This window comes from Neofelis nebulosa, chromosome 17 (assembly GCF_028018385.1).
Source record: "Neofelis nebulosa isolate mNeoNeb1 chromosome 17, mNeoNeb1.pri, whole genome shotgun sequence".
NCBI lineage: Eukaryota > Metazoa > Chordata > Mammalia > Carnivora > Felidae > Neofelis > Neofelis nebulosa.
In genome coordinates, this window is record NC_080798.1 from 42609328 (window position 1) to 42624597 (window position 15270).

A 15270-nucleotide genomic window follows, 5' to 3' on the forward strand; every position below is an offset into this window, starting at 1 on the left:
TGCGCGCGCGCGCGCGCGCGCGCGAATCCTAGAAGGGCCGCGAGCGGTGGCTGTGACAGTTGCGGTCGCCGCGCGAGGACTGGCGGAGCCGTGCGCTGAGAAGGTCTGAAGGAAAGAAGCGTTGTTGCTGGGTCGGCTGCGAGCGCGATGCAGACGCTGAAGCAGAAGCATCGCCCCTTCTGCTTCAGCGTGAAAGGCCAAGTGAAGATGCTGCGGCTGGTGAGGCCAGGCCACCGGGTGGGGGCGGTGTTGAAGCGTGCTCAAGGGCAGCGGGAGACGGCTCTCAAGTGTACAAAGCGGAATCCCCTGCCTTCTCTTTCTTTTAAAAAAATTTTTTTTTAAGTTTATTTATTTTTGAGAGACAGAGACAGCGCGAGTGGGACAGGGGCAGAGAGAGAAGGAGACACAGAATCTGAAGCAGCCTCCAGGCTCTGAACAGCACAGAGCTTGAGGTGGGGCTCGAGCCCTCAGAGCCGAAGTGGGAGGCTCAACCGACTGAGCCACCCAGGCGCCCCCCCCTGCGTTGTCGTTCACCCTAGGCCTGCCGAGAGGCAAGGCAGTTCACGGTGCACCCGGGGGCAGAAGGAGAGAAGGCACTGTCCGCCCTTCAGGGGTTCACGGACACAGTCACAAAGCAAAGTGCGCAGGTCTGCACGAGTGGCCTCCACTTGGCCCTGCACACCCGCCACCCAGGTTACCAGGCCAGGCAGCTGTGCTTCTAGCCCGCAGAGGACAGTGGGGCTGCCCGCTTCGTGGCGTCAGGCATGGCGAGCGCCCTGCACTCAGTTCTGAACAGAGGTCTGGAGAGAATGAGCCATGATTTGGAGGAAGGTGCCCTGGCTGGTTAGAGCAGTAGAGACTGTCACGGGAGAATATGTTGAAGGAACTCAAGAAAAGAAAAGGAGAAGGAAAAAATAATGTTTACATTTTAAAGTGGTGACCTCTCTTTAAAGGAGGGAATGGAAATAGAAGTTACAGGGAAACAGTTCCACTTAATACGAGGGAGAATTGTCTATCGGGAAAGTTGCCCAAATTAAGTGGCCACACCACTTGGGAAGGGAGTACATTGCTGAACAGCAAAAGCTAACAGGCATAGATGAGCGAGGATGCGGTAAAGGAGATTCACCCTTCAGGTGAGTGGGTAGAACAAATTGCACACAAGGTCCCTCCCACACCAAAAGTCTGTGATTCTGAGGAACAACTATAACTTAATACAAGTCAGAACGCGTAAGAGAGGTTTAGAAAATTACTTTAGAGTTCGAAGAACAGAGAGATTACTTTGGGTTAGGAGTAAATAATCAGGGAAGAAGTGGCCTCAGGGTCTGGAGTTTTATGCCCACTACTGAAAGCTCTGGAACACTGGAGGAGAAACAAGATCTTGTGAGAAAGGTTTAGTTTCAGACATATCAATTCCTGCAACAAACATCTGGAGTATTTAGTTATATTCTAAAGATCTGACTTGGGCCCTGGAACAACAAAGATAACCAAAACAAAAGTCTCTGACTCACGGAGTTTCTTCAGTGTAGTCAAAGAGACAGACCTATGAGCAGAGCCATAATATGTGAGAAGATGGGGATAGGCCAGAGAGTGAGACATATAACCAAGGACAAGATAAAGAGAGGTATCATGAAACTTCCTAGAGGAACAAAGGGTGGGGTCTGAAGGACAGCCACCTGAGCAAATACATGGAGGCAAAAAAAACCCAGCATGATTTATGCAGCAAATTTTTTTTTGACTTGTGTAATGTTTTTACTTTTGAGAGAGAGAGGACATGTGGGGGAGGTGCAGAGAGAGTGGGGGAAAGAGGATCTGAAGCAGGCTCCGCGCTGACAGCAGCCACCCGATGTGAGGCTCAAACTCACAAACCACAGGATCATGACCTGAGCCAAAGTCAGACACTCAACCGACTGAGCCACCCAGGTGCCCTTGTGCAGCAAATTTTAACAACTTGAGCATTGTTTTATTTTTTTCATTCAACAAATATTTATTGAAAGCCTACCATGTTCCAGGCTCTGAGATATCAGTGAACAAAGCAAAGATCCCTAGCCCTTAACAGAGTTTACATATTGGGGTGGGGGGGGGGGGGGAGACAGACGGCAAACACAATAAATAAATAAATGATGCAGTATTCTAAAAAGTGGTACGTGCTGTGAAACAAGAGACAAGTAAAGCCAGGGAAAGGAGTGTAAGGGGAGGAAGGTTGCAGGTTGCAGTAATAGAGTGATCAGGTTAGGCCTTGTTGAGATGACAACTGAGCAGGTGAGTGAGGCTAGGGTGTTAGCTATGAGAATATCTGGAGGAAAAGAGTTTAAGGCAAAGGAACATCCATGGCTCTGTGACAGGAATGTACCCGAAAGTTCAAGAAAAAGCAAGGAAACCAATGTAGATGGAGTAGAGTGACACAGTAGGGGGACACAGTGAGAGATGAGGAAGGTTTTGAGTAAGGTTGTATATGAGCTGACATTAAAAAAAAAAAAAATAGGCCAGCTGCTATGTTGACAATAGCTTGGTCAGGGGGACCAGGAGGTGGGGTGGGGTGGGAATTGCAGCAAGGGCAAGGGTAGAACCAAGGAGACCAGTTAGAGCTATTGCAGTAATCTGGGCAATGAGATAGTAGCTCAGATCAGGGTGTAGCACAGCAGGCTGCAAGAATGATCATATTTGGGATGCATTTTGAAAGTAGCCCCAACACAATTTGCTGATGAACCAGATGAGGTGTAAGAAAAAGAGGAGTCAAGATAACTCCCAAGTTTTTGGCCTAAGCAACTGGAAGGGTGGAGTTGCCATCCACTGAAAGCTTGTAGGTGAAGCAAATGTAGGCAGAGGATCAGAAGTTTAATTTCAGAATTAAACACTGGAATTATCCTGTGGATAAATTGTGAAGAAACTCTGCTAGGGAAGTGGACAGGAGCTGAATCCTTTAAGACTGAATACCATGATGAGAGGTAGGCTCTATTCTCAAGACCACAGGGAGCCCTTGAGAAATGCACTTGCATTTTAGAAATTTTACTGTAATACCTACCTTTGTCATCATAGTTCAGGGAAGATATTGAAGGGCATTAGTTTAGGGATGAAGAGGAGGGAGTGAGTTCCCAAGACATTAGGCATCAAATCAGCAGGACCTGATGGTTGATCAGGTGTGAGGAGTAATTAGGAACACTGATATTAGGATTTTAGGGTGGGTGATAAGATAGATGGTGGTATCTGGGGCACCTGGGTGGCTCGGTTGGGCATCGGACTCTTGATTTTGACTCAGGTCATGACCTCACAGTTCATGGGATTGAGCCCTGCATCAGGCTCTGTGCTCACAGTGCAGAGCCTGCTTGGGGTTCTCTCTCTTCCTCTCTCTCTGCTCCTCCCTCACTGGCTCTCTTGCTCTCTCTCTCTCAAAATAAATAAATTAAACTTAAAAAAAAAAAGATAGATGGTGGTATCAACAATTAAGATAGTGCATACAGGAGGGAAAGGCAAGGTGAGTTCAATTTTGGTGATGGTGAATTTGAGATTCCTGCAGGTACTCAGAGATTGCAGATGGCTAGTTAAGTGTAAGATGTTGAGGACAGACCTGGGAGAAAGACCCACATTCACTGAGTGGGTCATAGACAGAATCTAAAGGAATGCCAGCATTTTAAAAGAATGAGTAAAGGCAGAGAAGCCCACCAAGGGAGAATAGTTGCAGAGATATAAGAACTAGGAGAGGTGACATGCCAGCCCAAGGAGTAGAAAAACAGGAAAAGACAGCCAATGACAAGTCATGAGGGTCCAGTAGCATAAGGAGTAAAAAATGTTCATTAAATTTAGTATTTCTGAAATCACTGATGATCTGAGGAAAAGCAATTTCCATAGAGTGGTAAAAGAAATGTTTGAGATATTAGTGGGATATTTAAAAGAGAACAGGAGACAAAGGCCAAGAGTTAGTAAAGATAGAAGAGCTGTAAATAATGGAACGGGGGAGAACTCAGTGTAACTGAAATCATGGGAACTTGTAAGAAAATGGATTAAACACCAATGTCAAATTCCATGGTGTGGAAAGTTTAAAGGGGATGAGGGCTGAAAAAGTGACCCTACGTATCATAACCCATGAGCTCAAGGGGACGGTTCAGTAGAGTAAATGAAGTGGTTTGAGGTGACATGTTGCTAAGAGTAAATATGTTAATTACAAAGAATGACTTATTTAGTTACTGGTTACATTTGCTACATACTCAAACTGACCAATTTAGAAGCTTAAAGGTAGGCTGTTTGTATACGAATACGGTAATTGAAAGAATCATAAATAAGTAGCCTGAATAGATTTAAGGTCAAAAAGACTATGTAGATGGTACTGGCTGACAGACTAATCATAAAAGTCTAGCCAGGGAAAACTCTTGACAAAACCATTTTCCAAGCACATAGAGACTTTGGATAGAGCTGTAACATGACAGCTCCTAAGAACATGATGTTGACAGACTCCCTGGAACTTATCAGCTTATTTTTCTTTTAGTTCACTTTAACATTTCTGTGTTCTGTATCTTCACTTGGAAATGAGGTGATTGGATTAGATTAATTATCAAGGTTTTTTTCACTTAAAATTTTCATCCATTCTGATTGCATTCTATCTAGGTAAGAGAAAGTATGTAAAAAAAAAAAGTGAAGCATCAGAATTGTTGCATTTTTTTAACCCCCCCCCCATAGGGTTCTTCGGAGAATTGTTTTTCTTAACAATTTATTTTAAAATTTTCTCCCCAGTATTTTTTATGGTAACATTCTAAGTTTAAATTTGATAGTAGATTCCAGACTGCTAAGAGTTAAGGAGTAATGAGCAGATGATAAGGAATTCTAGGAGTCAGTGTACAGACTTTTGTGAAAAGCATTATAGTGAGAAGTAAAAAGCAGGAGTTTCTTTGGGGAGCAGGATGAATGGGAGGGGTGTGTGTGTGTGTGTGTGTGTGTGTGTGTTTTTAAGAGAGGACAACTTGGATATATTTATAGTATGATGAAGAAAGGAACCAATGAGAAGATATTGAAGGTCTCAGAAAAGAAGATAGGTAGTAAAGAAAGATCAAGGGAACAAATGTGGGAAGTGATGGTATTAGTTGTGCAAGTGGAATAACAGAGAGGGACACCTAGTTCTCTAAAACAGAAGGAGAAGTCAGCATCCATACATTTTGGTCATTCCTCTTTTAGATGTGTGTATATATGGCATAAACCCATTTATTTAGTTACTTTAGAAATGATCATTTTGGGGCGCCTGGGTGGCTCAGTCGGTTAAGCCTCCGACTTCAGCTCAGGTCATGATCTCACAGTCTGTGAGTTCGAGCCCCGCGTCGGGCTCTGGGCTGACAGCTCAGAGCCTGGAGCCTGCTTTGGATTCTGTGTCTCCCTCTCTCTCTGCCCCTCCCCCGTTCATGCCCTGTCTCTCTCTGTCTCAAAAGTAAATAAACGTTAAAAAAAATTTTTTTAATAAAAAAGAAATGATCATTTTTACAATTTAAACTTGGCATTCAATAATCATTGAATAAATCATGTTTGTCTGTTTGTTTTTATCCTTATAGGCACTAACTGTGACATCTATGGCTTTTTTTATCATTGCACAAGCCCCTGAACCGTACATTGTCATCACTGGATTTGAAGTCGCTGTTATTTTCTTTTTCATAATTTTATATATGCTGAGACTGGATCGATTAATAGACTGTTTGTTTTGGCCTTTGCTTGTAAGTGTTCAGTTTTATTAGACTTTTTTCCTGTCATAGTGAGACATCTTAATAAACTATGCTTTGGTTTTCTTAAGCCTTTAGGTAATGTCTGATAGGCTTAGGAAGGAGGAATTCTATCCACTGCTAATGTGTTCTGTATTGTCCCTGGTGCGACCACAGAGCATAAATCTGAGCTCCATCTATTAGATGTGACTGACCCTTCTGTCAGGAGAATTCACTGAACTGTAGATCTTCTAAAGAAATTTAAACTTAAGATCCTAGTTAATAAAATTATAGCACATTCTTAATCTCTACACCTCTTTTAAATACATGTTGACATGGCCTCAAAATTGGGGGGAGAGATGGAGGCAGATACCCAAGTATCCACGTCTTGCACATCTCTGACCACCAAATGGAAAACTGAGATAATTTGGGAGACTGAATAAAGTACAATGTTATCTTAATTCTGGAAACACTAATGCTAAATAATGAACTTATATTGTACAACCTTATTTAGTAGCATATGAACTTCACCTGCCATACTTATAGCATTAAGAATAACTGCCCAGTGTAGTGCCTAAATGGTTCTAGAAACTGTCAAAATAGGCAATTTGAAGATACTAGTTAAGGTGAATGTGTCCCTGGATTGTTATCCAGTTCTAGGAAAAACGGAGTGTCTTTACCTCTCTCTCCTCTTTCAAGTCTTATCCTCAATATCCTGTCTCTGTAGGTCTCCCTTCTAAGACTTCCTGCTGCCCTTCCCACCTTTAGACTGGTAGCTGCACTGAAGTCTTCGTCTGCTGCACTTGTCTCATCCTCCTGGGTTCCAAAATGCTGATAGCCAAGCTGATAACCCCTTGTTAAGGAGAGAGGATTTTAGAGCTATTCTCAAACCGTAAGCATGCCTTCAGGTGGTACCTTCTAGAACCACTTTTGAAGGCCAGTGATGAATGTTTCAAGCTAATCACAAGCTGAACAGATCCCAAAAGGGGAAAGCTGGGAAACAGAGAAGATCTTCATAGCATCTCTCCAAAGCACTTGATCACACTTTAGAGCTGGACCTGACTAGAGGGAAGTCTAGGAAGAGAGATCACAATGCCTTCATCAGTTGACCCTCAGAGTACATAATGTCATATAGTAGCAGAAAGGGCTAAGCTAAATTATTCCAGAGATTTCTGCAAGGACATGAACAGCATGGTCCATATCCTCTTTACTCAAAAAATGGTATAGTTGCTCTTCACATTCTGCTTTCCAAGATTAATAAAACTATTTATTTTTCTCCAAACTATAATTCTCTGGAGCCTATTACATGTCCCAGTAATACACTTGGAGCTCTAAGCTGAACAGAATACACTGGGAGGGAGAGTGTCCTATGTGTACCACACTGAAATTTAGTCTCCAAATCTCTGAGGATCAAACTTTGCTGATATTGTAATCTCTTAGAAATGGTGCTATACTGGGGCACCTGGGTGGCTCAGTCAGTTGTGTCTGACTCTTGATTTCATCTCAGGTTTTGATCTCAGGCTCATGTGTTCATTCCCTGTGTTGGGCTCTGCGCTGGGCATGAAACCTACTTAAAAAAAAAAAAGAAAAGAAATGGTGCTGCATGGTCAACTACGGGATTATTATTTTTTTTTTAATTTTTTTTTCAGTATATGAAGTTTATTGTCAAATTGGTTTTCATACAATACCCAGTGCTCATCCCAAAAGGTGCCCTCCTCAATACCCATCACCCACCCTCCCCTCCCTCCCACCCCCCATCAACCATCAACCCTCAGTTTGTTCTCAGTTTTTAACAGTCTCTTATGCTTTGGCTCTCTCCCACTCTAACCTCTTTTTTTTTTTTTTCCTTCCCCTCCCCCATGGGTTTCTGTTAAGTTTCTCAGGATCCACATAAGAGTGAAACCATATGGTATCTGTCTTTCTCTGTATGGCTTATTTCACTTAGCATCACACTCTCCAGTTCCATCCACGTTGCTACAAAAGGCCATATTTCATTCTTTCTCATTGCCACGTAGTATTCCATTGTGTATATAAACCACAATTTATTCCATTATGAAAAGATTCCTCTCTGCTCTTGATCTATGGAATCATTTGTTCAACAAGTGTTAAGTGTCTGCTAATCCCAGCTTCTGTAACAGGTTCTTTGATAAAACACAAATCTTACACCTGTGAGATTTTCTAAAATTCTTTTTTTTTCAACGTTTTTTATTTATTTTTGGGACAGAGAGAGACAGAGCATGAACGGGGGAGGGGCAGAGAGAGAGGGAGACACAGAATCGGAAACAGGCTCCAGGCTCCGAGCCATCGGCCCAGAGCCTGACGCGGGGCTCGAACTCACGGACCGCGAGATCGTGACCTGGCTGAAGTCGGACGCTTAACCGACTGCGCCACCCAGGCGCCCCATACCTGTGAGATTTTCAATGTAGTCGAGAAGCAAGATAGATGAGCCATTCAGTGTAACAGGTGCTGCAATAGATGTATACTCAGGATAGTGTGGAGGCACCAAACCAGGGAAGGGGAGCAAGTCATCATAGGCTTGCCTGGTAGAAGAAGCAGTATATGAGGGTCTAGTGGGGGGAAAGAGCATGACCTCGAGCAGCTGCATGTAGTTGTGAATGGCTGGGATATTGAGTTGTGGAGAAAAGAGGACAAGAGTGGAAGCTTGAGAGGCAGGAGGAGGTCAGAGCAGACAAGGCTTTATATGCCCTGTGTTTTAACCCAAAGGCCGTTGGAAGCTTTTAGAGTTTTTTAAGTAGGAGAATGACATGAGCAGCTTACCATTTAGGGGATTGCTGGTGGCAGTATCAATAATGGCTTAAAGAGCAACAAAACTAGAGGCAGGTCTCAGAGACCACTTAAAAGTTTGGTTCTATAACCCTGACGTGAAAATTATGAAGGCCTGGACTAAGGTCATGACAGTAGCTGGAGAGAAAGGGATTAATGGGGTAGAATTGATACGAATAGGTAAATAAGAAAAACTAAGAATACCTGCCACTTAAATATCTTGAGATGATAATGAGATAAGAAGTACAGGAAGAAGAATAGGTTTAAGGAAGGGCCAGGGAGACGAATGGAATGAGTTTAGTTAGACAAATACTAGGTTCTAGTTGCTTATGGAGTATTCAGATGGAAATGTTCAAAACAGGTCTGAAGCTCAGGAGAGAGAAGAGTTAAACCTGGAAGTCACCACCTTGTGATGGTAAATGATCTCTGAGACTGGTCTAACTGGCACAGAGGGAAGAGCAAGCTGAAGGTAAAACTGGGAAAGACGAACATATGGGGTGAAAAGGAAGAGTAGCCAGAGAAAGACAGGAGAGAACCCAAGGGAGACCCGTGTCACAGAAGGCAAGAGAGGAAAACATTTCAAAAAGGAGTGGTGAATATTACCACATGTAAAGAAATAAAAATAAGTCCTGGAAAAATATATATATTCACTGACTGTGTTAATAGAGGCCCCTTTACCAGAGTGGTGTGCCTTGAGTGGAGAGGTGATAGTAAAGCTGAGGCAATAGATTGAGCAGGAGAAGAGAGACAACTATAATTACAGTTGTAACTAGAGTTGTAACTCAGGGCTACTGAGTTGAAACCTGGCCAGGGACAAAGAAGGGTAATGAATAGAATAAGGTGCCTGCAGAGTGGTGGATGAGAATAGGAGCCAGAGCACAGATGGAGGAGATGCCTGCAACTCTTTTACTGTAACAAAAGTGAAGGACACAAAGGTGGCTGAAGATTCCAATTAATCTTGCAGTTGTAACTTGTAAGTACTTCTGCCTCATGACCACTGTCTTTACTAATTTAGGAAAGGGCTTGGTCATATGCATTCACATTTATTATGTTTATCATTGTCCCAAAGTTGCAGTAACCGACACAGTGTGTAGAGCTGGCCTTCTCTGACTATTAACCTTAAGTGTTCCAATGACAGAAAACACAAAGTGAACCAGCCAAGGGCTTTGCAGTGGTATCCAAGTGCAGGCTCAAAATTTCTGTGAAATCTCCATTTTTGTAATTAACATTCTACACCATGGTATATTGATGTTTGGTTTTCATTATAAACACAATGTTTTAAGTGACTATTAAGGATCATTGATGTTTCGAGACAGGTGCATCCTTTTCTATCCTGTGGTTCTCTACATTCCCTACAATACCACTTTTACCCAAGGCCATTCATATACACTTACCTGAATTACTCACTGGAGGCAGGGTTGTCTACCTGAAGTAGAGGTGTGGCTTGCCTTGAAGCAGAGCAAAGTATCCAACACAGAGAGGCATTAATCTAGGACAGTTAATATTTCTTGCAAATGTGAACTTTTTTTCTTCTTTTGTGCATCTAATCTTGCCCTGTCCTCATTGAACCTCTTCCTATTTTCTTTTTAATAACTATGTTTCTAAGTTACCACGGGTTTAAAGTCCGATATTTCTATGTTAACAATACCTCCCTGCCTACAGTTACCTGCAAACAGATGTAAACCATCCAGAATAGACCATTCTTCTTTTCCATTCAAAATACAAAACATACATTGTACAAAAAATATATCCATTCAAAATATAAGTTGCTTCCTTTAAAGCCATTGTTCAGAAGGCAAATGCTTTGTTTCTAGAAATTATAAATGAATGAGCTACATCATCAATTAATAGCATAATCAGCCAGCCATTTCATGCAAATCTGTGAAAGTTTTTTCCTGAAAATCACCACTTTCTGCCAAGTGTGTGTAGCTTTTCTTAACTGCATTTTACTAATGTTATAAAGTTGTTTCATTTACAGTATAAACTATTCCACATTTTCTCTTAGCATTTCGGCTTCCCAGTGTACCATTCTATTATAAACCTTCCACACAATATATCATCTACTCCCAACTAGATGAGTTCTCCATCCACCTACATTTAAATAAAAAAGAAATAGATTAGGATGGCAGAGGAATAGGGCAACCCTAAGCTTGTCTTCTCCCCCAAACAGCTAGAGAAATCAATTTGAACACCTAAGAAAACAATCAGAAGTTTTAGAGAACAAAGCTGCACATCTACAAATGGAAAAAACAACCTGTTGGAGATGGAGGAATTCACACCAAAAGAACAGGAAGAAAAAATGGCCAAGGATTTAATCATACAGATATAAACAAGATGTTGGAACTAGAACTTAAAACAACAATTACAAGGATTCTATCTGGGCTTGGAAAAAGCATAGAAGACTAAAGAATCCATTTCTTCACAGATAAAAGAGCTAAAGTCTACTCGGGCTGAAAATAAAAATGCGATAACCCCCAAGATGCAAACCTGAATGGATGCCATAACAGCAAGGGTGGACAAAGCAGAGGAAAAAATTAGTGATATAGAAGATAAAATTATGGAAAATAGTGAAGCTGAAGAGGGAAACAAAGATAATGGATCATGAAGGTAGACTTAGGGAACTCAATGACTTATTAAAATCGAATAACATTCATAGGAGTCCCAGAAAATGAATACAGAGAAAAAGGGGCTGAAGGTTTATTTGGGCAAATTATGGCTGAAAACTTCCCTAATCTGGAGAAGGGCAAAGACATCAAAATCCAAGAAACAGAGAACTGCCATTAAATTCAAAAGCTGGCCATCGCCAAAGCATATCATAGTCAGAAGAATCCTGAAGTCAACAAGTCAACCTACAGGGGAAGATGGATCAGGTTTGAGGCAGATCTGTTTACAGAAACTTGGCAGGCCAGAAGGGAATGGCAGGATATAGTCAATATGCTGACTGGGAAAAATATGCAGGCAAGAATGCTTTAAACAGCAAGACTATCATTCAGAATAAAAAGATAAAGAGTTTCCCAGACAAAAACTAAAGGAGTTCATGATCACTAAACCAGCCCTATAAGAAATACTAACGGGGACTCCTTGGGGGTGGGGAGGAGAGACCAAAAGCAACAAAGACTAGAAAGGAACACAGAACATCACCAGAAACACCAACTTTATAGGTAACACAATGACACTAAACTCCTCTATCTTTTAATAATCACCCTGAATGTAAATGGACTAAGTGCTCCAAATCAAAGGACACAGGGTATCAGAATGGATTAAAAGAAAACAAAAAACAAAAAACACTATCTATATGCTGCCTGCATTTACACCTAAATGTAGACTCATTTTAGACCTAAAGACATAGGCAGATTGAAAGTGAGAAGATGGAGAACCATCTATCTATTTTTGGCTAATATCTTTTGGCTAAGGGATGCCAAAAGAAAGCTGGAGTAACCATAATTATTTCACACAAACTCGATTTTTAAACCAAAGACTATAACAAGAGATGAAGAAGAGCATTATATCATAATTAAGGGGTATATCCATCAAGAAGACCTAACAATCAGGGTACCTGGGTGGCTTAGTTGGTTGAATGTCTGACTCTTGATTTCAGCTCTGGTCATGATCTCACAGTTTTGTGACTTCAAGCCCCACACATGCTCTGCATTGATAGCTCTCAGCCTGCTTGAGAGTCTCCCTTCTGCCCCTCCCCCACTCACACTGTCTCAAAATTAATTAATTAATTAAAGATCTAACCATTGTAAATATTTACGCCCCAGCTTGGAACACCCAAATATATAAATCAATTACTAACAAACATAAACTCATCGGTAATAATAACAATAATAGTAGAGGACTTTAAACAACCACAAGAAAAAATTTGGAAAGACCACAAATACATGGAGGTTAAAGAACATCCTACTAAAGAATTAATGGGTTAGCCCAGAAAATTAAAGAAGAAATTTAAAAAGTATTTTGAAGCAAATGAAAAGAAAACATGACAGTCCAAAATCTTTGGGATGCAGCAAAGGCAGTCCTAAGAGGGAAGTACATTGCAGTACAGGTCTACTTCAAGAAGCAAGAAAGGTCTCAAATACACAATCCATCCTTACACTTAAAAGAGCAAGTAAAGGAAGAGCAAATAAAACCTAAAGCCAACAGAAGAAGAAAAATAATAAAAACTAGACCAGAAATAAATGATATAGAAACAACAACAACAACAACAACAAATAGAATAGATGAACAAAAGTAAGAGTTGGTTCTTTGAAAGAATAAAATTGATAAACCCCTAGTTAGACTTATATCAAAAATAAAAGAGGGGCGCCTGGGTGGCTCAGTCGGTTAAGCATCCGACTTCGGCTCAGGTCACGATCTCGCGGTCCGTGAGTTCGAGCCCCGCGTCAGGCTCTGGGTTGATGGCTCAGAGCCTGGAGCCTGCTTCTGATTCTGTGTCTCCCTCTCTCTGACCCTCCCCCGTTCATGCTCTGTCTCTCTGTCTCAAAAATAAATAAACGTTAAAAATAAATAAATAAATAAAAATAAAAAATAAAAGAGAACCTAAATAAATAAAATCACAAATGAAAGGAGAGAGATCACAACAAATACCTCAGAAATACAAACAATTAGAATACTATGAAAAATTAAATGCCAACAAACTGGGCAATCTGGAAGAAATGGATAAATTCCTAGAAACATGCAAACTACGAAAACTGAAACAGGAAGAAATAAAAAATTTTAACACACCCATAACCAGCAAGGAAATTGAAATAGCAATCAAAAATCTTCCAACAAATGGGGTGCTTGGGTGGCTCAGTTGGTTAAGTGTCTGAATCTTGATTTCTACTCATGTCATGATCTCACAGATCATGGGTTCAAGTCCTGAGTTTGAGCACTATCAGTGCAGAACATGCTTGGGATTCTCTCTCTCTCTCTCTCTCTCTCTCTCTCTCTCTCTCTCTCTCTCTCTCTCTCCCCCCCCCCCCACCCCCACCCTCTGCCCCGCAAATAAACTTTAAAAAAACATCTCCCAACAAACAAAAAGTCCAGGGCCAGATGGCTTCCCAGGGGAATTCTACCAGACATTTAAAGAGTTAATACAGGGTGCCTGGGTGGCTCAGTTGGTTGAGCATCCAACTTTAGCTCAGGTCATGATCTCGTGGTTTGTGGGTTCAAGCCCCACATCGGACTCTGTGCTGACAGCTCAGAGCCTGGAGCCTGCTTTGGATTCTGTGTCTCCCTCTCTCTCTACCCCTCCCCTGCTCATTCTCTCCCCTCCCCGCCCCACCCTCTCTCTCTCTCTCTCTCTCTCTTTCTCTCCTTCTCTCTCTCTCTCAAAAATAAACATTTAAAAAGTTTTTAAATAAAAAATAAGAGTTAATACATATTCTCAAACTGTTCCAACAAAATAGAAATGGAAGGAAAACTTCCAAACTCATTCTATACGGCCAGAATTGCCTTGATTCCAAAGCCAGACCAAGACCCCACTAAAAAGGAGAATTACAGGCCAATATCCCTGATGAACATGGATACAAAAATTCTCAACAAGATACTAGAAAACTGAATCCAACCTTACATTAAAATAATTATTCACCATGGTCAAGTGGGATTTATCCTTGGCCTTGTTCAATATTTGCAAATCAATCAACATGATACACCACATTAATAAAAAGGATGGAAATCATGATCCACTCAGTAGATGCAGAAAAAGAAGCTGACAAAATACAGCATCCATTCATGATAAAAGCCCTCAACAAAGTAGGGATTGATGGAATATATCTCAACATCATAAAGGCCATATACAAAAGAGTCACAACTAATATCCTCAATAGGGAAAAATGGAAAGCCTTTCCCTTACAGTCAGGAATAAAACAAGGATGTCCACTCTCACCATTACCATTTAACCTAGTACTGGAAGTCTTAGCCTCAGCAATCAGACAACAAAAATAAATAAAAGACATCCAAATCAGCAAGGAAGAAATCAAACTCTCACTATTTGCAGATGACATAATACTCTATGTAGAAAACCCAGAAGACTCCACCAAAATAATTGCTAGAACTAATATATTCAGCAAAGTCGCAGGATATAAAATCAACATGCAGAAATCTATTGCTTTCTATAAACCAATAATGAAGCAGGAGAAAAATAAATCAAGGAATTGATCCTATTTGCAGTTGCACCAAAAACAATTAGATACCTAGGAATAAACCTAACCAAAGAAGAAAAAGATCTGTACTCTGAAAATTATAGAACACTTATGAAATAAAGAAATGGAAAAGCATTCCATGCTCATGGGTTGGAAGAACAAACATTGTTAAAACGTCTATACTACCCAAAGCAATCTACACATTTAATGCAATCCCCATCAAAATACCACCAGCATTTTTCAGAGAGCTAGAATAAATAATCATAAATTTGTATGGAACCACAAAAGACCCCAAATAGCCAAAGCAATCCTGAAAAATAAAAAATAAAACTGAAGAATAAAAAATAAAATAAAATAAAAATCCATCACAATGCTGGATTTCAAGCTATATTATAAAATTGCAGTCATCAAGACAGTATGGTATTGGCACAAAAACAGACACATAGATCAATGTGGAAAACAGGAAAGAACATTCAACTGAAAAAAAAAGATAGTCTCTTCAACAAATGGTGTTGGGAAAACTGGACAACAACATGCAGAAGAATGAAACTGGACCACTTTCTTACACCATACACAAAAATAAATTCAAAATGGATGTAAGACCTAAATGTGAGACAGGAAACCATCAAAATCCTACAGGAGAACACAGGCAACAACCTCTTTGACCTTGGCTAGAGCAACTG

At 40.9% G+C, this 15270-nt stretch overlaps 1 protein-coding gene and 1 long non-coding RNA gene across 7 annotated transcripts in view; one reads left to right on the plus strand and one right to left on the minus strand.

Moving 5' to 3' along the window:
* Nucleotides 1-15270, plus strand: part of LOC131499131 (chemokine-like factor) — a 49046-nt gene continuing 33776 nt past the window's right edge. For 2 of the 6 annotated variants that reach the window (XM_058706907.1, XM_058706906.1), the window contains exons 1-2: nt 2-219; nt 5532-5690. In XM_058706907.1, coding sequence (XP_058562890.1) covers nt 148-219; nt 5532-5690 — 231 coding nt within the window. In that variant the 5' untranslated portion in view covers nt 2-147. Of the gene's footprint in view, nt 220-5531; nt 5691-15270 lie in introns of all 6 variants that reach the window. The other 4 variants (XR_009255734.1, XM_058706908.1, XM_058706905.1 and 1 more) reach the window with 3 other exon arrangements.
* LOC131499135 (uncharacterized) lies at nt 7476-9828 on the minus strand. Its single transcript, XR_009255736.1, has 2 exons — nt 8082-9828; nt 7476-7841 (listed from the first exon to the last, which is right to left on the minus strand). It is a non-coding gene; the product is annotated as an uncharacterized LOC131499135 (long non-coding RNA).